General features: G+C 39.5%; 1 protein-coding gene across 3 annotated transcripts in view; it reads right to left on the bottom strand.

The window, feature by feature from the left end:
- Positions 1–26,887, bottom strand: part of LOC115212167 (HORMA domain-containing protein 1-like) — a 557,209-nt gene that overhangs the window by 341,650 nt on the left and 188,672 nt on the right. For all 3 annotated transcript variants that reach the window (XM_036502711.1, XM_036502710.1, XM_036502712.1), the window contains one exon: positions 6,948–7,009. In XM_036502711.1, coding sequence (XP_036358604.1) covers positions 6,948–7,009 — 62 coding nt within the window. The remainder of the gene's footprint in view (positions 1–6,947; positions 7,010–26,887) is intronic.

Raw genomic sequence — 26,887 nt, 5'->3', positions numbered from 1 at the left:
GCAGTTGACTAGTATGCTGCTACACCAGTCATTGGGTATGACTCCTTCGTGTATCACCTGGTTGACTATACGGGTGACTAGGTTATAGCCGACACTGCCAGATATTTTGAGCATCTCTGCAGTAATTCCTGATGGGCCTGGGGCTTTCCCTGTCTTCATGCTTCTAATTGCCTTAGCTACCATGGAACTATCAACTCGGATAGCTGGTCCCTCTGTTGGGTCAACATTCGGCAGACTCTCTTTATCCCATTCATTTTCTTTATTCAGCAACCTTTCATAGTAGCATCTCCAAACCTCTCTCTTTGCATCCTCATTTAGCGCAAGTGAACCATCATCCATGCGAACACACTTCTCTCCTACCACATCACGATTCTCTCTCACACACTGTCTTGCAACACGAAATACCTCAAGTCTTTCATCCTCACGGCTCAGAACATTGGCAAATTTTTTCTTATCCGCTTCCCCTCTGGCTAAATAAACCTGTCTCCTAGCTTCCCTTCTGGCTGTCTGATACAATTCCCTGCTACCACCGTTCTTCCAGTCCTTCCAACCCTGTTTCTTTTCTCTAATAGCCCTGTCAACCACAGTGTTCCACCACCACGTTACTTTGGGTCGAGATGGTACTTTGCTCCATCCACAGATCTGGTCAGTGGCTGTCAGCAGATTGTCCCGTAGAAATCTCCAGTTGTCTTCCATATTAAGTGAAGCTATATCCCCTTCTATTTCGTCAAAGGCTTCGAGTAGTATGTCTCTAAATCTCTGTCCATTTGCAGGATCTTTAAGCTTCCAGACCCTTCTCCTCCAAGCTGGTCTTCTTCTGGGCAACCATTTAACACTGATCCTGAAGTCGCTAACTACTAATCTATGTTGAGGAGTACATTCTTCGCCTGGAAAGGTTTTGGCATTTATAATCAGCCCTCTTTCCCTTTTTCTGGCAAGGATGTAGTCAATCTGGCTGGTGTGTCTGCCAGAACGGTAGGTGACTAGGTGAGAGGTGGGTTTCCTGAAGTTGGTATTGCAGACCATAAGGTTATTTGCATCGCAGAACTCCAGCAGCCTGGTTCCCTCCTCATTATGAGAGCCAAAACCGTAGCCTCCATGGACGCCATGGAAGCCCCCGACATGCCGTCCAACATGTCCATTGAAATCACCTGCCACGAAGAGAAGGTCACTGTCATTTGTCAACGAGGTAGTCCGCAATAGGGTGTCATAGAATTGGTCTTTTTGTCCTTCCGGTAGCCCTGGTTGAGGGGCATATGCCGAGATGATGGTAGCTGTCCTATGGTGAAGGACTAATCTAATTTTAATTACTCTGTCACTTACTCTGACTACCTCGATTACCTTACCTACCCATTTCTCCGCAAGAAGTATACCCACGCCCCCGACCCCGTCAGTGTTCCCTGCCCAGAAAATCTTGTACCTGTGTTCCTTGCCTGAGAGGAGCCTAGCGGAACCTCCTCTCCACCTTACTTCCTGGATACAGTATACATCCACACATCTCCGTTCAAGCAGCTCTACAATCTCTCCAGACCTACCTTGCAATGTGCCAACATTGAGTGTGCCAACTCTGAGGGTGTGTATACCAATGATTAAGTAATGTGCAAAATAATAAATAAAACGTATATATTTGTTATTCTACCAAATATATATGGTTTATTCATTATTTTGCACATTACTTAATCATTGGTATATGTTTTATTTGATATTCAATCTTTCTATAAGATGTAATTTTTTTAAATGGCATAATTTAATTTTTTCATTATTGAATTGATAAAAGGTGTTTTTTTCCAAACTTACAGGGAAAAATTTGTAATATTCCCTCATATTATTATTACAAATATATATATATCATCATCATCATCATCATCGCCGTCGTCGTCGTTTAACGTCCGCTTTCCATGCTAGCATGGGTTGGACGATTTGACTGAGGGCTGGTGAACCAGATGGCTGCACCAGGCTTCAATCTTGATCTGGCAGAGTTTCTACAGCTGGATGCCCATCCTAACACCAACCACTCTGAGAGTGTAGTGGGTGCTTCTATGTGCCAGTCAGGTGGTACTGGCACAGGTGCCAGTAAGGTGATGCTAGCAACAGTCACGCTCGGATGGTGTCTTTTACATGCCACCGGCACGGAGGCCAGATAGCCGCTCTGGCAATGATCACGCTCGGATGGTTCTCTTAACACCCTACTAGCACGGGACTTGAGTGCCAGTAAGACGATGCTGGTAACGATCACACCTGAATGGTGACTTTTATGTGCCACTGGCACGGAAGCTGATTGGCCGCTCTGTCAATGATCACACTCGTATGGTGCCCTTTGCAACCTGCTAGCATGGACACCAGTCATTGAATTTGATTTTGATTTTGATTTTGATTTCACTTGCCTCAACAGGTCTTCGCAAACAGAGTTTTAGTGTCCAAAGAAGGAGAAGGTATGCATAAGTGGGCTGGGTACACCCCTGGCATAGGCCAAAAGATTATGGTCTCATTTGGCTTGCCGTGTCTTCTCATGGACAGCATATTTCCAAAGGTCTCAGTCACTAATCATTTCCTTGGTGAGGCCTAAAGTTCGAAGGTCGTGCTTCACGACTTCATCCCAGGTCTTCCTGGGTCTACCTCTTCCACAGGTTCCCTCAACCGCTAGGGTGTGGCACTTTTTCACACAGCTATCCATTCCACCACATCACCATACCAGCACAGTTGTCTCTCTTGCACACCATATATGATGCTTCTTAGGTACAACATCTCTCTCAAGGTACTCACACTCTGTCGAGTATGCACACTGACATTACACATCCATCGGATCATACTGGTTTCATTCTTTGTGAGCTTACGCATGTCCTCAGCAGTCACGGCCCATGTTTCACTGCCATGTAGCATGGTTGTTCGTACACATACGTCATACAGTCTACCTTTTACTTTGAGCGAGAGGCCCTTTGTCACCAGCAAAGGTAAGAGCTCTCTGAACTTTGCCCAAGCTATTCTTATTCTAGCAGCTACACTTTCAGCGCACCCTCCTTCGCTACTGACTTGGTCACCTAGGTAATGGAAGCTATCAACTACTTCTAGTTTTCCTCCCTGAAATGTGGCGGAAGTTGTTCTCTGCGCATTTTCAGAGTTTATTGCTCCTGAGCATCTGCCACATACAAAAACTATCTTCCCAGTTAGCCTTCCTTTGATATTACTGCACCTCTTATGTGTCCATAGCTTACACTTGGTACATCTTATAGAGTTTCTACCTACACCTCTACTACAGATCGAGCAGGGCCATCTACTTGAAGGGATTTGTGGTCTGCCTGCCTTCCTACTTATTAGGACTTTGGTTTTAGTTAGGTTGACTCTAAGGCCCTTCGATTCTAATCCTTGTTTCCACAGTTGAAACTTATCCTCTAGTTCTGATAGTGACTCAGCAATTAGAGCAAGGTCATCAGCATAGAGGAGCTCCCAGGGGCATCATGTCTTGAATTCCTCCGTTATAGCCTGGAGGACTATGATAAATAGGAGGGGGCTGAAGACTGAACCCTGGTGGACCCCTACCTCTACCCTGAATTCTTCAGTGTACTCGTTGCCAACCCTCACCTTACTGACAGCGTCCCTGTACATGGCTTGCACAGCTCTCACTAACCATTCATCTATCCCTAGTTTCCTCAATGACCACCAGATAAGGGATCAGGGGACCCTGTCAAAGGCTTTCTCCATGTCAATGAAAGCCAGGTACAGGGGCTTATCTTTGGCTAGGTATTTCTCCTGCAGCTGTCTTACCAGGAATACAGCATCAGTGGTGCTTTTTCCTGGCACGAAACCAAACTGCATCTCATCCAAACTGGCTCTCTCCCTAATTAGTTGGGCTATGACCCTCTCAGTGACCTTCATTACTTGATCCAACAACTTGATACCTCTGTAATTATTTGTATCTAGGGCATCACCTTTACCTTTGTAGCAGTTGACTAGTATGCTGCTACACCAGTCATTGGGTATGACTTCTTCGTGTATCACCTGGTTAACTATACCAGTGACTAGGCTATAGCCGACACTGCCAGATATTTTGAGCATCTCTGCAGTAATTCCTGATGGGCCGGGGGCTTTCCCTGTCTTCATACTCTTAATTGCTTAATCTACCAAGGTACTGTCAACTCGGATAGCTGGTCCCTCTGTTGGGTTGACATTTGGCAGACTCTCTTTCTCCCATTCATTTTCTTTATTCAGCAACCTTTCATAGTGGCATCTGCAACCCTCTCTCTTTGCAGCTTCATTTAGTGCAAGTGAGCCATCATCCATGCGAACACATTTCTTTCCAACAACATCATGATTCTCTCTCACACACTGTCTTGCAACACGAAATACCTCAAGTCTTTGGTCCTCACGGTGCAGAACATTGGCAAATTTTTTATCTGCTTCCCCTCTGGCCAAATAAACCTGTCTCCTAGCTTCCTTTCTTGCAGTCTGATACAATTCCCTGCTACCACACCGCTTTTCCAGTCTTTCCAAGCCTGTTTCTTTTCTCTAATAGCCCTGTCAACAACATTGTTCCACCACCACGTTACTTTGGGTCGAGAGGGCACTTTGCACCATCCACAGATCTGGTCAGTGGCCCTTAGCAGGTTATCCCATAGAAACCTCCAGTTGTCATCTATATTGTGAAGCTATATCCCCTTCTATTTCGTCAAAGGCTTCGGTTAATATATCTCTAAATCTCTGTCCGTTTGCCGGATCTTTAAGTCTCCAGACCCTTCTTCTCCTTGCTGGTCGTCTTCTGGGCATCCATATAGCCCTGATCCTGAAGCTACTAACTACCAGTCTATGTTGTGGGATACATTCTTCGCCAGGGAAGGTTTTGGCATTTATAAGCAGCCATCTTTCCCTTTTTCTGGTGAGGATGTAGTCAATTTGACTAGTGCGTCTGCCAGAGTGGTAGATGACTAGGTGACTGGGAGGTTTCCTGAAGTTAGTATTGAAGACCATAAGATCATTTGCATCACAGAACTCCAGCAGCCTGGTTCTCTCCTCATTACAAGAGCCAAAACCGTAGCCTCCATGTATGCCATGGAAGCCCCCAACATGTCCATTGAAGTCACCATTCATCAATGTGGTAGTCTGCAAGAGGGTGTCATAGAATTGGTCTTTCTGTCCATCGGGTAGCCCAGGCTGAGGGGCATAGGCCGAGATAATGGTTGCTAACCCATGATGGAGCACTGATCTAATCTTAAGTATTCTGTCACATACTCTGACTACCTCAATTACCTTCTCTACCCATTTCTCTGCAAGAAGTATACCCACACCCCCAACCCCATCAGTGTTCCCTGCCCAGAAAATTTTGTACCTGTGTTCTTTGCCTATGAGGAACCCAGCAGAACCTCCTCTCCACCTAACTTCTTGGATGCAGCACATATCCACACGTCTCCGTTCAAGCATCTCAACAATCTCACTAGACCTACCTTTCAGTGTGCCGACGTTGAGAGTGCCAAACCTGAGGGTGTGGGAGGTATGGGCCCTTGAGACCCTGGGACGGGGGACAGTCGCGTCATGTACCTGAAAAGAGGGCTCGCATCTGGCAGAATTCATAGACAAACAACAATAGTCTTAAGTTCAATCTGCGTACACTACACTATCATATTTTGCACTGTATGATCACTACCTTATTTAGTAGGGGTGGGGGGTGGCGTAAGTTCTTTAGATGTGTTCATGGGAGACAACCAAAGGATGACAAAATAGGGACTTCCGGTACAGGTGGAGGGGGTGGGAGGGCTGGAGCACCAAGAACTAGCAAATATGAACTAGCGCATCTCCAGGAAACTTTTTTTCGTTGTAGGTATTAAGAGACATAATTAAGAGAGAGACAGATAGAGTGCGACACGTAGGAGGGATAATTTAGGATTGAGTGGCATAGTTAATTTAACGGGACAGCAAATGTTGATAATCGTAAATAGAATTGAAGAATCTGAGAGCCAGTGTAAGACAAAATTAGAGACGAATGACTGTGTGATAAACTTTCATAGATGAATGAGGGAATATGTGGTGGATTAAGGAAATGTGTGAGCTAAGGTTATTTTAGACATCAATGAGTAAGACGAAACTATAGAACTATATTTACATGATGGCATGGTGCTGAAATAGACAGAGTAGGACAGAATAGAGATAACTAATAAGGGTTTATCATGCACGCAGAAATACAAGGTAGTTAAACGGGTTGAAGTTTTAAAAAATTCTTATCTGAAAGATGTCATCCTTTGGGTTCGCATTTCACATCCAAGGTAATATATATTGTTGTGTCTGGGGAGAGTCATTCTGTTTTAATGCCTTATTAATTAACACACTCACCAGTTCAATTTCCACTTATTTGCTAATTTTTTTTTCTAAAAGTTTCATTGCTTCTTGCAACCTCTTTAGTAGTTGTTGACTATCTGTTCTTTTTGTTTGTTTGTTTGTGTACATCTGTGTATGTCAGCATGCATGTGTATACACATATGTATGTGTGCATGCATATATATATATGTATGTATGTATGCATGTGTGTACATTTGTATGTATGTATTCTGCAGATTCATGTTTGCGTGTGTGTGTGTGTGTGTGTGTGTGTGTGTGATAGTGTATTTGTGTGTGTACCTCTGCATCATTGTGTATGCATGTTTGAATGTGTCTATGTGTAGAATAGAATCAAGTACAGAAGGAATGTCAAATACCCTTTTTTAGGCAAAGAATCCCAGTGAGTGAATGATGTTGCTCCAAGATACATATTTACAAAGTAATTTTTTTAATTATTAAAGTTTTCCTAGGAAATAGAATTATTCAGTAATAAATATAAATAGATTCATTAATAAAGCTTCTAAGAATGCAGAAGATTTATTAATATTCTAAGAATACAAGAGCATAAATAGGAAACAATTTTAAACAAATTTTTTTTAAAAATTGTAATGGAAAATTTTATATTTAACAATATTCATAATTACCTATATATATCAATTCCGCTATTCATGTAAGAAAACTTGAATGTATAAGATTCAATGATACTCTGGAAAAAACAATTTACAAAAAGATCATTTGTCAAATTAAAAAAATTAATACTGTTAGGATGCTGAGCAGAACAAACCATATTTCATTTTATTTTGAATTAAAGTGATTATTAAAGACATAATAGTGGTTGTTTCACTTCTAATTTCACTCTCAATGTAAATAAATACTTCTATGCTATTTAATTCTTCCAACAGAGAACAAACTTTGCAGGCTACTGATGCAATTGGTGCTGACCTTTTGTAGGATGATGCCCACATGACGGCAGGTAAAAAGTTCAAGAATCTTACAATCTAGATAAGAAAGATTAGCTGGAAATTTCGTAAAGTTATGAGATGGAGTCAGAAAGTTCTCAGACAAGTTCTGTAGTGTGCCAACAGATGGCAGCACACAGTTACATGCATAGTGAGAGCTAGCAGTGACCTTCATGAGGCAGTGTGCTGTGTGACATTGCTGTGTTTACTTCACAAGTTGTGAAATTTGTGTTTTTGTGATCACATGTATGATGTAGCCTGCAATTTTGTCATAGAGAGGAACAAAGAGCCAATGTGAGATTTTGCGTTAAACTTAGGAAGTCTGCTACAGAGACAATGAGCACACTTTGGCAAGCTTATGGCAACAACAATGGATCATATGCAATGTTTTGAGTGGCACAGGCACTTCAAAAGCAGAAGAATATGCCTGGAATACCTGCCACAAGCATCATCACTGGAAATGTGGTATTGTGCATGAAGAATACATCCCCCAGGGCCAGACCATCAATAGGAGTCTTACTGCAATATTTCAAAGCATTCTGAGGGAAGACATTTGGTGAAAGCAACCCGATCTGTGGAGTACAAAGAATTATATTCTTCATGACAAAAATGCATCCTGTCACCAAGCTCTCTTCTTGTGTTGAGTTTCTCACCAAAAACATGGTATCACTTCTGTACACACCTTATCTGCCAGAATTATCTCCTGTGAACTTCCATCTCTTCCCCAAGATGAAAATGCAACTCAAAGGTCACCATTTTAATACTGTTGTTGAAATTCAGAGTGAATCGCAGAAAGTCCACAACTGTCTTACAGAAAACAACTTCTAGGCCAGATTCCAAAAGCAGCAGGAATGCTGGGACCAGTGTATTGCTGCACAAGGTGACTATTTTGAAGGAGATGATGATAAAATTTAGGCAAATAAGTTATTTTTTATTCAACATAACTAGTCCGGGAACTTTTTATTACCACCTCGTAGCTACATTATGATAAGAGTACAAATAGATACATTATGTGGACTTGGGCAAGAAATGATACAGTTCACTGGTACAGAAGGTGCAAAAACTATTCTAACAAGTACAGAAAAGACTGAGAGGCAAAAACAGAATTTAATGGACATGTAGTTCTACTTTTTTATGGCTTAGCCTGCAGGAGAAGCTATGTACATGCCTGCCTGTAACTCTTTCAGGTTGTCCAAGGCTGTTCATGTTCAATGGGAAAATCTGCTAGAAGTAAGGTGGACTGGTTGTTATAAGGGTTAGAGAGGTTGCCTTTCTTTGAGATGAGACACTTTTTAACAGGTTTCAAAACATTGAGATAGTTCATTTAGAGAGAAAGATTAAATGTATTTGGTTAGAATCAGGAGCCACTTGTGGTTGGTGAATGGGACATTATTAGTTGAAAGTGATTAGAGATGTTTCTGATGGGATTTTGTTCTATGTGTTCATTGTGAGTCAAAACCAAAGTAGACAACAAACATATGAGCTTTCTCTGTAGCAGCACTGATTACAGTCATCATGTTTGAGAAGTTGTTGGCAGGAAGATTTCATAAAATTGGAGGAGATCCTCTCTCTAAAGTTAGATCCTTAATTAATGATTACAATGTTCTTTCACATTTATGTTATCTCTATATATATAAAAGGCAGTTTGTCTGTCTGTGTGTCTGTCAGGTTGTACCCTCACCCTGACCACGGCTTTCAACTGATTCTGATGAAACTTGACACACACATAGCCCAATGTCATAATTCAAAACTAACGCAGTGAAAATTTTGAAAAGTTCCCCCAGTTCTGAAAAAAATCGATAAATTCGACATGGGGTCAAGAATCTAAGCTTATCATATGCAACACATTTTCCGTTGTAGTTTTCGCAACTTGCAATCGATTTTCACCAAACTCATGGTGAAGCTTAATGTTACCCTAAGGAACTTAATTCTGATGTTAGTTTTCCATGCAATACCTTACCATAAGAAAAAAATCGATAAAATCATGCCATTTTGGGAAATTGCATTCAAATTCAAGATGACATATTTTCGACAATATCTTTAACAAATTGGCAGGAATTTTTTTTGAAATTCACAGCAAGCATCATGTCTGCTCCAAGGAGCTATATGGCCCTTTTGTTTCCAATAGGATACGTTATTACTGGAAAAAAATCGGTTAATTACATCATATGTAGCAAACCGATTTTTCTGCGATATTTTTTGAAAGTTCACATAGATTTTCCCTACTTCTTCATGCATGTAAGGGAACGGTGCCTTGAATGCCTTAATGCCTTTTAGGCTTCATTTTACAAAATAACGGTTCAATGAGTACAAAAAAGAGTAAAAAGGTAAAGAGCATTGCTTATCGACAAAGTTTCTTACATACCCAGGCAACGCCAGGCTATGCTGCTGGTCTAATGATATTTGCATATATTGATTTTTAATTTGAAGACATTTTGGCATTAGATAGTCTTTTCAAACCAAGTCAATATATCACTGTATCAACCAGACTATCCAATGTTACACAGCACTGGTCAAAATGACTTCCAATTCTTCCTTGGTCAAAATGACTTCCAATTCTTCAGCATACCATCATCATCATCATCATTGTCATCAATGTCATTTAAAGTCTGCTTTCCATGCTGGCAAGCTGGAGAGCTACACCAGGATCAAATCATCTGCTTTAGTATGGTTTCTACAGCTGGATGCCCTTCCTAACACCAACCATTTTACTGGGTGCTTTTTATGTGGCACCAGCATGGGTACTTTTCACATTGCACCAGCATAGGTACAATTCACGTGGCACTGGCATGGGTGCTTTTATGTGGTACTAGAATTGAAATGGGTGCTTTTCACATAGCACCAGCAGCTGTGAGCTCACAAGACAAGGACTGCTTGGTTGAGAGAAGGAGTGGAGGCATGGCTGTAAAAGACATGCCTATATGTATGGATTTCCACAATTTTACTTGGCTTGACTTGTCTTCTCAAGCACAGCAAATTGCCAAAAGTCTTGATCCCTTGTCATCTCCTTAGTGAAGCCCAATGCCTCACCACTTTGTCCCTCATCTTCCTGGGTCTACCCCTTCCATGGGTTCCCTCCACAATAGTGATTGGCAGATGTATTGTTATTGTGTAATGACTTAGTCACATCAAACTATTTACCAAAATGTTACTTCAACTTTGCAATTCAATACACTTCAATTTTTTTATTGTACCCTAATGCAATGTAGGTAGATAGATGAAAGAACTCCTTACTTTGGTAAATTACATAAGAAATAAGAAGTGACTATAGCTGAAAATATTTTTGATAAACTGTTTATGGGGCATTCCTATCTAGGGATACAGGAAACAATGTAGTTTTACTGTATGAATAAAATAACCTCTCTCTCTCTCTCTCTCTCTCTCTCTCTCTCTCTCTCTTTCTCTCTCTCTCTCTCTCTCTCTCTCTCGCTGTGTGTGTGCCCTGAGTATGACTTCAAACTGCATCCTGCATAGCTAGCACCTGCATAAAGCAAATCTCAACATAGCAACTGATATATTTATGTGCATATACATACATACATACGTATATATATATATACATGCACACACATACACATATTCACACATTCATATCTATATATCTGACTATATATATTCTTTTATTTGTTTCAGTCATTTGACTGGAGCACAGCTTTTAGTCAAACAAATCACCCCCAGGCCTTATTCTTTGTAAGCCCAGTACTTATTCTATCAGGCTCTTTTGCCGAACTGCTAAATTACGGGGATGTAAACACACCAACATCGGTTTCAAGCAATGGTGGAGGGACAAACACATACACACACACATATACGATGGACTTCTTTCAGTTTCTGTCAACCAGATCCACTCACAAGGCTTTGGTCAGCCTGAGGCTACAGTAGAAGACACTTGCCCAAGGTGTCATGCAATGGGACTGAACCTGGAACCATCTAGTTGGTAGGCAAGCTACTTACCACACAGTCAGGTTTGCACCTATGTATATGCAGATATATGTATATCATCCTCATCATTTAAATGCAGTTTCTCATAGACAAGATTCTCACTAAAGACAAAAAAATGTTAAAATACCATCATCAGTTCTGTTGGATAGAAGAGGGCATTTTAAACTCGTTTGTTCACTTCAGCACCAGATACCAAGAGAGGCAGCTCTGAGCTGATTAAGAAGCAAAGCTTCCATCACTGTAAACAAGTAAATGTTATTTTGTCTTCAGCTAGTACTATCATGTAGTCTAATTTGGATATTTGTGATTCAATGACTCACTATTAATGAAACAATATCTATGTATAACAGAATGTAAATCAGAACTAAAGCAAACTGGATGTGTGCATGCACGTGTGTGTGTGTGGTTTTTTTCCATACATCATCAGTGAGGTTTCTTGGGGTCATTAGATGTTTCAGGTCTGTCAACATCAGACAACCCTCACCCAAGTGATCCAAGTGGGGTTGATCAAGCCCTAGCTTATGTCAGTTTACCACTTCTCCTAGTAGCACTGCCCCTTCCAAGGCCTGCACTTCTTGATTGACAGCCACCCTAAGGCAACCTATGCTACATGCACAGCCAATGTGATGGCCTTCAACATACATGCATGCATGCATACATACATACATTAAGGTTGCCCCCTTGTTATCGAGTATGGCCATTGCATGAAGCTTAACTGTTACTGGTTCTGTGATCGAATGTGACTTTTTAGCCCAGCTAAAGATCTACAATGTCTTGTACAAAATTGGCAACTAAAACCTTTACCAGTAATAGCCAGCTGTAGTTGTAACTGGGCTTTATGTACCTTTGCATGTCGTTTAAGTCCTCCTGCCGAATTACACTCTCTTCCACATGCCGGACAGATATGATTAGTATGGTGTGTTACACCACCACCAGTGGCCAGGTTGTCACTCATCTGTCTCGCTTTATGACTATGAAGATGACTCTTGAGTCCAGCTTTACTGAGGCAGGGTCTTGCACAGACATTGCATGTCAGCATCAAAGGAAGACCCTTCCCTTCTGGAAGTGTAACAGCAATGCCCTTCCTGACATCCCTTCTTACTTTCTCATGTGCAACTCAAGATTTATCAAAAGTGGCTGTCCCCTCATGCACAATCCTTCTCCACCTGCTACGATCAATAGCTATGCCTTCCCATGTGTCAGGAGAGATGCAAGCATCTCTTAAGGAAGCCTTCAGCAAGTCCTTATACCTCTTTTTTGGTTTATGTGGAGGTCGTTCTCCTTTAGCTAACTCTCCATAAAAGAGTTGTTTTGGCATCCTTGAATCCTTCATCCTGACCAGATGACCACTTCATCTGAGCCTTTGCTTTAAAACAAGAGCTTCTATACTTTCACACTGAGAGCCTTCCAATATTTCAAGATCACTGATGCGGTCCTTCCACTTAATGCTATAGATCCATCTGAGGCACATCTGATGGAAACGTTCCAGGTGGTATCGATATGTGACCCACATCTTGCAGGCATAGAGAAGAGAAGGGAGCACACATGCCTCGTACATGCCTTTATCTTTGTCTTTCTGCATATGTCTCGCCAACTCCAGAGGCAGTTTTCTAGCCTTCCGAAAGCAACACTTGCTTCCTAATTCTATATGGAATTTCATCATCCAAATTGCTATATCTATTAATAGTGCTTCCCATGTAGACAAACTGATCAAATACATCAAGTCGTTTACCATACACATAGATATTTGGTACACTATACTGCTTACCAGGGGCAGGTTGATGCATGACAACAGTTTTCTTGAGATTGACTGTCAATCCTAAGGCAGTGCAAGCATCAGAGAATGCATTCAAAATGTGTTGCATATCAATCTCTGTGTGTGCTACTAACTCACAATCATCTGCATACAAAAGGTCTCTTATGATAGAGGTAAATACCTTTGTTTTTGCAGCAAGGCGCCTGATATCAAATATGCTGCCAGAGGTTCGATAATGGATGTAAATATTTTGCGATGATGTTCTGTATTGCATTCAGAAACTGCAGATACATACATACATACATACATACATACATACATACATAAACACACACACACATATATACATCATCATCATCATTTAAAGTCTGACTTCCATACTAGCATAGGCAGGATGGCTTAATAGGATCCAATGGGTCAGAGGACTGCATTGTGAACTAATGTCTACTTTGGCATAGTGTTTAGGGCTGGATGACCATCATAATGCCAATCACTTTAAGACAAAGATGGCAACAATGAGATGTGCTCTCAATTTCCTTCCATGACTGTAATTTCTTCTCTCTAAGACATCCTCTTTGCCCTTGTATCAGTTAACTATGGATTCTGCTGTGACACCTTCCTAAACAACTTGACAGAAGTACATACATCATACATATAATATCCAGTTTAGTTTTTGTAAGATGTTGAAAATTGAAGTCTCATTAGCTTAGCAGTAAGTTCAGGGTTAAAAGGAGGAGGGTGAAGTAAGTTGTCTGGTTGGTAGGTGGGAGTCTAGTGGTTGTTATAGTAGAGGTAGAGCTAGAAATGAGATTCACAGGGTATGTAATAAATGCAGTGGGGCAGGAAGCAAAAACACCAACACCATACAATTTCAAAAATTCCTGATGGAGAACAGTAATCCATACTCTTTCACTAAATGCCAGGACATCACCAGGCCACCTAACAAAACCCACATGTCCAAGGATAACACGTTTTCTGAAACTGCCACATTTTAATAGAAAAACAACAGCTGTAATCCACTATGGAATCCATAATGAGAGATCTGTATATATATAAGGCAGGATGCGCGTGTGCACGTGAATGTAGTTTATGGACATCCACAAATTAGCATGCATGTCGCTCAGATTTTAGGAGGACATTCGTCATGACCCTAGCTGTATTTTCAGCAAATTATTTTCCCCTGAGGCACCCGCAAATAGCAGTAAATAATTTTGAGCCATAACTTCTAACAATTTTTACAGCGGAGAAATCCGCCATTGTTTACAAACAAAACATGAGTTAAGTCCCCTTTTAGCGACGGTGTAAAGAGGGGGAGGGAGAGGGAGAGGGAGAGAGAGAGATAACAGATTTTTTAAATTTCATCTTTTTACTGAGTGATTGACAGACAAAAACAGACAGGTGTTGTTATGTATGTATGTGTGAATGGCTTCAGTCACACACACACGAGCATGTATGCGTACAAAACACATGTATACAATGTGTGTGTGTGTGTTGCCCGTATACATATATATATATATATATATATATATATATACACGCAATATAAACAATATTCTCTGTTTCTCCACAACTAATTTCCAAATTAGCTGAATCCATTGCTCTACTCATAGCAATATATAGCTGGTTGTGCGTGAACATGAGAGAGAGCAGAGGTTACCAGAGCAAAAGACCTACGTGTTGACTGTAGACAAGCTTCTTCACAAACGATAAGTTATTATTTTGTAAACAATGTTTCGAAACTGTTCATGTTTTCGAAAGGAGAGATATGACTCTCACATCTCTGTGGGAGAAGGTAGGTTTCTCTATTCCTGTTACAAAACTTACGTCCAGGTGCCAAATTTGCTTCAATTGGTGGTATTACTAGGGTAGGGGGTGGTGGTGGGACAGTGGCAGGGGCAAAGGCGTGCAAAACCATGTATGCAATAGGTGTATGTACATATATGTTTGTGTGTGTGTGTGTGTGTTGCCCATATATATATACTTAGTTGTGATCTGAACATAACCGCTTCTCACAAAGAGGATTGGGGGCCCTTTTGGCCGTTCTATTTTCCTTGCTGGAAGGGTTCCCAACCTATGGGCAAAGTGGGGATTACATGATGGGGGCGGGTTTCAAAAGGGTTGGCATATGCAACCTGATCACCTTTATATAAATATAGAGGTTTTTGAATCAGCAATGTTCGGTTAATTCCCATTTGGGGTGAAAAATCAATAAACTGATTCCTTATAGGGTTTTCCATTTAATCAGGATTTAAAAAAATCAATAAACCGATTCTTTATAGGACTTACCACTAAAATTGGTTACACCCCATTTTCAACCATAATGTCTACCAATTTTGATGTATTTTGTTCAAACATACTGCCAGTGTTATTTAGGATTCATGGGATTTTTGAATGCTTTAAGTTCTCCAAAAACGAAAAAAAAAAACAATCGATGAGTGGAAAAAAATCAATAAACCGATTCTATGGGATTTCCCAATCAAATTGTCTGCAAAATTTCAGCCAAAAGTTTACCAATTTCAATGGATTTCACTCAAATTTGACGTCGATGTTACTTAGTTTGCTTTGAAAGAAAGAGCTTGATTAGCTTAATAATCCTAACTTAATCCTGAGCAAAGCCGGGCTATACTGCTAGTTAACTATAAAACTGGCACACTCCAGACCTTCTCTGAGGAAGGTCCTAACAAAAACCAGGCCAAGACAAAACAACACTTTATGTACATTGCCCAACTACCCAATCAAAGAGGAAAATGTATGTCTGTGGCCTTATATGATGTATAAAATCATGTGTAGCAAACCTTATGAATTTTACATCAAAAGTACCATCAAACAAGTTCATATATGGATTAACCCTTTCGTTACTGAATTTATTTTGAGATGCTCAGTGTTTCTTCCAATTATGTTAAATATAACAAAGAATTAAGTAAAATAACATCGTTATCATTAAGCTGGAGTTAGGGACATAAATTGTGACTAAGGTTTGGTGGAAGGTTTTAATTCGGAACTTTTGAAAACCAGACATTTGTACTAAAGAGCCAGAGCCGGTTTCAGCCGGGTTGGTAATGAAAGGGTTAAAGAACATGTCTACGCCAATACTTTTTCTGTCAAAACAATACCTATGGAAAAGCCACATCCAAGACATCCAAGATTCCATTGAAGCTACAGAAAGAAATACTGGGAACTTGAGAAAAGAAGCTCTGACAGTAACTATATTAAACTTTACCTGCTAACTTAATGTAATCAGACCATCAATCATTTTTAAGATCAGCCAGGGTCTGACTATGATTCTCCTCAGGGAAGGATAGTATGAACTTTAATACTCCAGTTGCTTCCACTTTGGGATCAAAATAAGTATCCAATTTTATAAGACATTTGAAAAAACATTCTTAATAAGAACATTAGAGAACTTCGAAATGCTGGCTCATGCATATGATTATATTAGTTTGTTTTAAAGTCCTATTGTGGTTGAGGTGTGATTGAGATGATAGACAACTAACTCACACAACAGAACATGAAAAATTTTTTTTTGTTTCATAATAATATGAGAAAGAATAGATTTGACAATTCATATTGGCATGAAGAGTGTACTTGAGATAACAAATAATAACACAAACAAAAAATCATAGAAAATGTTTAAGGGAATGTCTTGCAAACAACTTGCACATGCAAGTGCTACCAGTCAAAAACTCCACATACCAGAAGCCAGCAAGTGTATGGGGTCATCAGGAGAGAATGTGTGCCATTTCAGGGCCTACCTCTTGATGGCATCAATGTTCACTGGCCCCTCCCCCTCACTGATATGAGGCCCCGCTTGCTAGATCAACTGGTTATCAAATAAAGCTCAATATTCTTCTAGCTATCACTCATCGTCTCTTTTTAACCAAATCCAGTGGCTAGCCTTCTTCACTGTAGTTTCGGTCATGGTGGTATAGACTTTACAATGAGTTAGGCCTAACGATAACAACAGTTGTCTCACACTGTATCCAACAAACCCTACATCTGACTTTGATTGGAAAATGCTCTGCTTTCCAGCCTGCGTCTTCACATTCATCGAGGAGGTTTACATAACAGTCAATCTTTTGAACCCGAGCGGCGTCCATGGTCTGCTTCTCTCATTTTAACACTGTTGCTAACAACAGATCTGTGTTCACTCCGCATCATACTTGCAAATGGTCTGAACTGATCTGCGCCAAAACCAAGTCCTTTCCGATGGTTCTGCATTGCACCCACCATATCTCTGTGTATAAGAGAAGATAAGATGTCATCAGTCTCTGCTTCTGCTTTCCACTTCCTGGCTGTTTTCACCTCTGGTGGGTTATGCCTGATTTCCATATCCTTCGATTCTCTCAGCATCATCACCGTCTATATTTCCCTCAGTTTATATATTTCGACTATTGATGCTAGTGGTAGCTGCAACGAACCGCTTTTATGATAAAGAGCTGAACTGTTCAACATATGAGGTGGGCCTAGCCACTTTCTAATGAACACATTACATTTTTGTTCAATGATCTGAACTCGTGACACATCTACCTCGTATATTAAAAGTGGCCACGCAAGTCACGGGTACAAGCCGAACTGCAAGCACCAAATTTTATAGAACCTGATAATTCGAGTTATCAATCACTGATAATCCAGCCTCGGCCTGTTTCATAATTTTCATCCCACGACTTCTGTCTGACAATGTTCCAGTGTATACTCACCCCAAGCTCTTGACGGGCTCTTCTTTGATTGTTGGAATGCTTTCTTCAGCTATTCGAAACTTAAATTCTTTCTGCACTTCATTAACAAATGTCAGACTATGCGACTTTCTTGCTCTAAACCGCATCCTTGACAACCTCACAAGTTCATCTAATCTCAAGAGGGCATTCTGCATGATTTGGTTACCTGTAGCTAGAAGTGTCAAGTCATTCATGAAGGCTTTCTTAGGCAATTGTACATGGGCGACTTGTTCCAAAAAATCTACAGCTTTCAAAATCATCTCCATGACTAAGATAAACCACATGACAGATATTGTACAGTCAGTAGCAATGCCAATCTCCAATCGGTGCCAATCTGTTGTAAAACCTCCAGCTGTAAACCTCATTTCGAAACTGTCATAGTACATCCTCATTATTTTGATCACTTTGTCTGGAATGTGGAAGTGGTCCATGGCTCTTATCAGTAATTTGTGTGGCACTGAACCATACGTGTTAGCTAGGTCAAGCCATACCACGTTCAGACTTTTCTTGTTCTGTTTGGCATCCTGGATTGCTTTCCAAATCGAAAAACAGTGTTCAACGCATCCAGGGATCCCAGCCTTTTGAACAGATTCATCAACATATCCATTATTCTGTAAATATGTCACTGTTCCCCTCAACAGAATTCCCATAAAGATCTTGCCTTCCACATTCAATAAGGATATCAGCCTAAACTGTTTTATAGTCTCTGCATTGGCCTCCTTCGGCAGGTATATACCTTCTGTCTTACACCAATCCTCTACTATAGTCTCCTTGTGCCACAGCTGTCGGAGTAGGATGAAGAGCTTCTTTTGCAGACGAGTGCAATATTTGTAGACTTTATATGAGACGCCATCACCTCCTGGGGCACTCTTTGCTCTAGCTTTTCTTACGAAATCATTCATCTCTCTCTCCCCGATGCCCCCAATCTGGAATTCAATATCAGATCCTGAGAGATGATTTAGCCTATGCAGAGGTGGCAGTGGCTGGTTACGGTGCGGATCACTGTAGGTTTCTTTGATATGAGCGTCCAATTCTTCTTTCGTGCACGATAAAGAACCACTCTTCAGTTCAGTGAACAGCTTCTTAGTAAACTCATATGGGTCCTTCAGAAACTGCCCCCAAGTCCTTTTACTCTCCTTTCGACGCTCATATCGGCGGATATGTCATTGTACATAATGACATTTCCTTTTCAAATCGTTATACAGCAGCGTGAGGCCAGGTTTCTCATCTTGCATAGCACATCTCCATCACTTTCTTAGGCTGGTCTTTTCCTTCTTCAACTGCTTCATTTTCCTGATCCTCCTGCTTGGACCACACTTTCCTTTTGCTAATCGGATATTCTTTTTCACTCCAAATAAATCCTTTCCTGTATCGTAAATTGAGCTTGTTAATTTTCCCAGTTTCTTCACTGTAGAGCTTGTCATTTTATAAAGAGCCCGACACACCTTGTTTTCAAACTCTTTATATTTCCCTTTCTCATTAGCAGCAGACCACAAAACCCTTGGTTTCCTCTGAGTATTATCTGATGCACCAGTTTCATGACTTGCAGTTTCCTGACGGGAAGAGGTCTTTGCTGTAGCATTTATCGATCCACTGTGGTTTGAGTCCAGGGATGATTTGCCACAGGTTTTATGATCAGATGATCTATACTGCTCTGTCTTCTTCTCACAAGTCTTTCCCTGGTGTATCTTCAAGCCTCTCATTGTTGCAAAGGTTCTACAGCACAGTTTGCATCCAAAGTTGTTTGCATTTCGTTCACTGTTCGAATGTATAACCGTACTCGTTTCCAAGGTCATTTCCATGCTAACTGGGTCTGATTGATTCTCGACTCCCCCCTCTCGGTCAATTGTGAGGCTGTCATTTCCATTCGTATCTGTTACAATATATTACAAAGGCGAGGATCGTAAGTCTGCAGCCCCCGCCAGTCTTTCCTGGTGTCGATAGTCTTTCCTATTGTCCACTCGTCTTTCCAGTTTGTCAGTGACTATCTACCACAAGGTCTTAGATGTCTTGCAAACAACTTGTACATGCAAGTGCTATCAGTCAAAAACTCCACATACCGGAAACCAGCAAGTGTATGGGGTCATCAGGAGAGAATGCACGCCGTTTTGGGGCCTACCTCTTGACGACATCAATGCGCACCGGCTTCCCTCACTAATATGAGGCCCCTCTTGCTAGATCAACTGGTTATCAAATAAAGCTCAACATTCTTCTAGCCATCGATCATTGTTTCTTTTTAATCAAATCCAGTGGCTAGCCTTCTCCACTGTAGTTTGGATATCGGTCATGGTGGTATTGACTTTATGATGAGTTAGGCCTAACGATAACAACAGTTGTCTCACACTGTGTCCAACAAACCCTCTACATCCGATTAAATAGACAGTAATTTCAAAGACAAAGGATGTATTTTTTTAGCACTCACATAGATAAAAAAATAAAATATATGAACAATGTCAAAGTAAAGGATAATTGCCAAAGACGACTGGAGTTTTCAAGAAAAATGGAAGATTTATATTTTGTAGCAGAGGTAAATATGTCTGCTTAATATGGCCATCAACATATATATAATATGCTATGTGTCTTTGTTTGTTTGTTTGTGTGTGTGTCTGTGTGTGTATAGGTATGTATCTCACTCACATACATACATGTACTTTTTTTGTGAGAAACACTTAAGTGTTTGAACTGTTGAATTTGTTCCAATTCATAAGATTTATACTTTCTAAGTCATTTGACAGAAGAGAGTGTCCCTCTGTTTAGTTCTTGCATTTATTTCAGAATGCTTAATGAAATAGTGCTCTGAATTATCAAACAACATTTCTACTCTCTTGCTATAACAGTGTCTCTAATTATTTGTTCTGTTTGTCTCTTGTATTTGAAAGTTCATTCTGCTTTCATATCATATCGTACATATAATATAATAAAATGTAAGGAATCATTCATACTGGATGAGAGAAACTAAAACAATGAAGTGGGAGTGAGTGATAGGATGCTAAATGCAGGTAAACTGTAATGAGATGTTTTGCTCAGAATTCCTCGGCATTTTAAACAAAACGAAAATAAATTTTTATCATAAATTATAATTATCTGTTGACAACAAGAAATTTGTCATCTCCATGACAAAACACACTGAATGGTTTTCTTGCAGGCTTAGATATGCCCCAAGTATATTTGAACTGGTAATAATGTATTTATATACACCACTGCTTAGCACTTCCACTCTGTAATTTGTTTGCAGTGATCCACCAATTAATGGCTACCAGTCATTGTACAATGACAGGAATATCATAAGAGAGACAATCTCGCTTATCAGCTTGCAGCATACCCTGTCCAATATCTGTAACTGAGGAGGAGACACCCACTCCAAAATACTTGCATCTCACAGTCTGGGCAGGTGACACTGTGAGTTGATTTTTTATCTACTTATAGCATTTGTCAGTGAAAAATTTTCTTCATGACAAAACACAGGTTCAAATATGCCCCAAGCATATTTGAACTGATAATAACTTTGTATATACCAATCATCCCATAAGTAATATCTAGACTTCTATATTTTCAATTTGTAAATACTTTAACAGTATTTTAGAATATCTTATGGCATCCAGTAATATTTATACGTATTTGGACATATTTAAACTAATTAAATTTTATTTTTCAGGATAATCTAATTGAAAATTTCACTAATTATAGCTATTCAAACATGGAAGAGTCTAAGGAGCATTTGAGGCACATAATGCTTTATGAGTATAAAAAAAGGGAACCCTGCAGCTGGAGTGACTCAAAATATTAACCAACTTATGGAGCAGAGTGCCCGAATGAAAGATCTTGCAGAAGATGGTTTGCAAAATTCAGAAGTGGAGATTTCAGCCTTGAAAATGAGGCCCAAACAGGATGTCCAGTTGAGTTTGTGACATGTTCCTTTTGGCAGAACTTGACAAGCAAGCTTCATTTAAGCCATATAACTGGTCACCGCCATCTTCAACAGCTTGGAAAGGTGCTAAAACTTGAAAAATAGGTGCCTCATTATTTGTTTGAAGCCAACCGCAAATCCTGAGTGGACATCTGCTCTTCTCTTCATTATCATGAACTTATCTACCCCATTTTGGACAGACTCGTGACTGGGGATGAAAAGTGGGTTGTTTTTTTTTATCAAAATGTTATGTGTCATAGACATTAGCTTGGTGAAGGAGAAAAGGCCCAGCCACAACTGGAAAGTGAACTCTGTGCAAAGGTTTTCTCTCTGTTTGGTGGGATTGCAAAGGAGTCATCCACTTTGAGTTGCTACCAACTAATGCAACAATCAATGCACAAAATTACTGTCAGCAATTAGAGCATTTCAATACTGCTTTGAAGAAAAAAAAGGCCTGCTTTAGTGAATCAAAAGGGAGTGGTGTTTCATCAGGACAATGCAAGCCTCTACACAACAAACATCATGTCACAGAAGATCAAGAAATTTGGTTGGGAGAAAACTACTCATTTCCCTTATTCCCCAGACCTTGCTCCTTCAGATTACCATTTGTTCCATAGCTTATAGAATCATTTGGATGGATTAACTCTCCAAACAACTGAACCTTTCAGAGGTCTCTTTGAAACGTAAAGAATTTTTCACTAATGGGATTAAAAAGCTTACGAAAAGATGGAAATATGTCATAGATAATCATGGGAACTATATTGACAGTGAAGTTACATTAAAATGTAAGATTTGATCACTTGTTTTCCTTATTTGAAATCCAGACATTACTTATGGATATTATATATATATATATATATATATATATATATATATAAGGAAAGCAGAAAATGGAGATAAAATTGATGAATCACAATTAACTTACATAAATTATAATTTATTCATAAATTACAAAAAGACAGGATCTCAACTTGCAGCTGTTTCTGTTTGCGTGATTCCCAAGATTAACCACCACAATAATATTTATCATTGTAAGTAATTAATTATACCAATTTGAATCAAGGAACTTCATCAGAGCAGAAAATAAATAAAGTAAAAGTAAAGAGAAAAAGAAAGAGAAAGTGAGAATGATGATAATCAATTCATGCTACATGCTAACCCACAGGGAAACTTTCAACTGACAAGCATGAATTGATTAACACCATTCTCACTTCCTCCTTTTTCTTTTTACTTTATTTACTTTTTCCCTCTGATGAAGTTCCGCGATTCAAATTGTATAATTAATTACTTACAATGATAACTACTATTATTATTATTGTGGTGGTTAAGCCTGGGAACCACACTAACAGAAACAACTGTTAGTTGAGATCCTGTCTTTTTATAATTAATTAATAAATTATAATTGATATAAGTCAATTGTTATTCATCAATTTTATCTCCATTTCTGCTTTTCTTGAATATTGATAAACTTTAGTTTATTCTTGTCATTACCTATCATTTAGGAGCATTAATACCAATGCTCCTGATTAAATATAGGTAATACACCAGTGGATTCATTGGATACAAGTATCCTTTAGATGGTTGTTATAACCTCTAACTTAATTCACCTATATATATATATTTCGTTTTTGAATTTGGTTTGCAAGATTCTTTATGGGAATTCTTGTGTTGAAGCATATTTTATTGTGTCTGGGGAGAGTCACTTTCTTTTAGTGCCTTATTATTTAACACACTCACTGGTTCAATTTCCATTAATTTACTTTTTTATTTTTTCTAAAATTTTTATTACATCTTGCAACCTTTCCAATAGTTGTTGATTGTCCATTATCCGAGCTGCATTCTTTTTATTTGGTTGTGCACATGTGTGTGGGTCAGTGTACATGTGCATACACATATGTATGTATGTATGTATGTATGTATGTATGTATGATGTATGTATGTATGTATGTATGTATGTATGTATGTATGTATGAATGTATGTATGTATGTATGTATGTATGTATGTATGTATGTATGTATGTATGTATGTATGTATGTATGTATGTATGTATGTATGTATGTATGTATGTATGTATGTATGCATGTATGTGCATGTATGCATATATATATATATATATATATATATGCATGTGTGTATGTTTGTACGTATGTATTCTACATATTCATGTGTTTGCATGTGTGTGTGTGTGTGTATGTGTGTACTTGTGTGTGTACCTCTGTCTCCTTGTGTGTGCATTCTGAGTGTGGGCTTTTTGTAACTATATATGGATGTGTGTCTCCATATGAGTCCTTGTGCGAAGTGTGTGCATTTGTATGGTCATGTGCTTCAGTTTTCATTTGCGTATATGTGTGTATGTAAGTGTGCGTGTGTGTGCTTCTCTGCCCATATTACCTCATATTACCTATGTATCTATTTGTATGTCTATCTGTTTACATTCATATATGTGCATATACATATATACGTATATAAAGATAAATTAAATATAGAGATATTTCGTTTTTGGATTTGGTTTGCAAGATTCTTTATATAAGTTCGTGTGTTGAAGCATATTCTGTTGTGTCTGGGGAGAGTCATTCTCTTTTAGTGCCTTATTATTTAACACACTCACCAGTAAAATTTCCACTTATTTCTTATTTTTATTTTCTAAAATTTTCGTTGCGTGTTGCAACCTTTTCAATAGTCTTGACTCTGTCTGTTATTTACACTGCGTTCCCTTTTGTTTGTTTGTGTGCATGTGTGTGGGTCAGTGTGTGCGTGTGTGCCTATACATGCAAGCATGTACGTATGTATGGGTGTGTGTGTTTGCATGTGTATGTATATATGTGTGTGTATATGCATATGTATGTATGTGTGTGCATCTGTATGTACGTATCCTGCATATTTATGTGTTTGCCTGTCTGTGTTTGTGTATTTTCTATGTATGTGTGTGTGAGCATGTATTTGTATATATATGCACCTCTGTCTCCTTGTGTGAGCATATCTGTGTGTGTGTGTGTTATGTAACTATGTACTATGTTTGTATGTATGGATGTGCATCTTTATATGTGTGGATGACTCCATCGTGAACCACCTTGTTTACAATACTGGTGACTAGACCATAAGCCACACCACCAGATATTTTAAGCATCTCAGCAGTGATTGCTGATGGGCTGAGGGCTTTTCCTGACTTCATATACTTAATTGCTTTATCTACCAGGATGCTTTCTATTCAGGTAGCTGGTCCTCCTACTGGGTTAACATTTGGCAGACTCTCATCTTTCCATTCATTCTCCACATTCTCCAAATTCCTATGCTGCCCCATAGGAATTTCCAGTTACCCTCTATGTCTGAAGTCTATAGCTCCTCCTCCCTCTCATCAAATTTCTTGATGAGGATGTCCCTAAATCTCTGACCATGTGAAGGGTTCTTAAGCCTCCAAATCCTTCTTTTCTGGATTGGTCTGCTTCTTAGCATCCTTCTGGCTTTGAGTCTAAAGTCACTAATAACTAGCCTATGCTGTGGGGTACATTCTTCACCAGGGAGGGTCTCTGTATTCAAGAGCAACCTTTCATCCCACTGTCTGGTAAGGATGAAATCAATCTGGTTAGAAGAGTCCCCTGATTGATAGGTTATCATGTGGCTGTCTGGCTTCCTGAAGCTAGTGTTGCAAATTAATATGTTGCATGCCATGGAAGATACCAGATTGCTGTCCGACATGCCAATTAAAATCTCCAGCTGCAACTCGTCTTTGAGGTATCATAAAAGTGATCCTTCTGACCATTTGGTGGTAGAGATAATTGTAGATATATTATTCTGCAGGACTAGCCTGAGCTTAAGCACTCTATCGCATACCCTGACTACTTCTATTACCTTATCCACCCATTTCTCCACAAGGAGTATGCCTACACCCTACTCCATCACTGTTACCTTCCCAGAAGATTTTATACCTATGTGCCTGTGAGGACCCTGGCTGAAGCTCCGCTCCACTTTGCCTCTTGTATGCAGCATACATCAACACATCTCCAGTCAAGCATCTCTACAATCTCATTAATTCTACCTTTCAGTGTGCCTACATTGACAGTGCCAACTCTAAAAACTGGGAATGAGGGAGGTGACATGGGGAGGGGAGATGTTATTCAGTGCCTGAAATGAAGAAGAAGGTTTTCGAGTTCTCACTTTTGACCTGTCATCATTCAAACATTCAAGCATGTTAAGATTGTTGCCCCTACCGAGGGTAGGAGTGGGTGTTAGTGGCATTGTAAGTATAAGCATTATGGACATTGTAAAATCATAAATTTAAGCATTACTGGTGTTACATATATAAATAAATAAAGGTAGATAAGGAGAATATGAATATCGATAAGTCAATGTTAAATTAAGTAGGTGGGAAGCTAGACTAGTTGCATTTGTCCCAGGAGAGAGAGAGGGAGAGGAAAATTGTAGGTATGATAGAGGGCACCTCCAGTAATGGAGGGGGGTTTCCAATGAGAGAAGAGAGGAACAAGCATGCCCCCGTACACACACATACAGAAAATCATGCAACAAGCATGTGCATACATGCACACACACACACACACACAAAAGACAAGCATGCACACAGACAAGAACAAGCATGCACACACGTGCACACTCACAGGAATAAGCACACATGTACAGCCCATTAGCTTTCTCATTCCACTTCGAAACATTCATGGAAATTACTGAGTAATTTGTTGACAAATTTTGAGTCAAAACGAAAGATAGCCAATTAAGTAGGTGGGCAGTTAAACTAGTTGCATTTGTACTAGGGGAGGGTGAGGGAGATGCAGTATGATAGAGGATACCACCAGTGAAGGAGTGGGTTTTCCAGTGAGAGAAGAGAGATATCCAGTATTGGTGGTGGGTGCACCACAAACAAGCAAGGGTTAATTTAGAGAGATGGTACAAAAATATGTAGCTAACTTGAGAACACAGGAGTGAAGGAGAGATTTCATTAAGAAAATTACAAGAAGAATTAAGGAGAAATAAAGGCTGAGAGAGAGAGAGAGAGAGAGAGAGATAAGGAAGTTATATAATGAAGAGTCAATTTAAATAACTAACTTACGGAAGTAGAATATTAGTAAATAATACAGATTAAAAGTATTAATAGCGAATGAATGAGTGAAAAGATTGAAAAATGAGAGAATATCTTAGCTTAGCAATGCATAACTGGGTGTTGGAGAACCATCTATGTCGAAATGAGTTGCGTGGAAAACAGGGAGGGAGCATGTGTGTCAGGTATTTTATAGATATGCTATGGCCGGAAGTGGAGATTACGGAAGGGTGCTTTCTCCCTGGGCTGAAGAC

Source organism: Octopus sinensis, linkage group LG5 (genome assembly GCF_006345805.1).
Source record: "Octopus sinensis linkage group LG5, ASM634580v1, whole genome shotgun sequence".
In the NCBI taxonomy this organism is placed as follows: Eukaryota; Metazoa; Mollusca; class Cephalopoda; order Octopoda; family Octopodidae; genus Octopus; species Octopus sinensis.
Note: the sequence above shows the minus strand (reverse complement) of the source record. Positions and strands in the feature narration are given on the sequence as shown.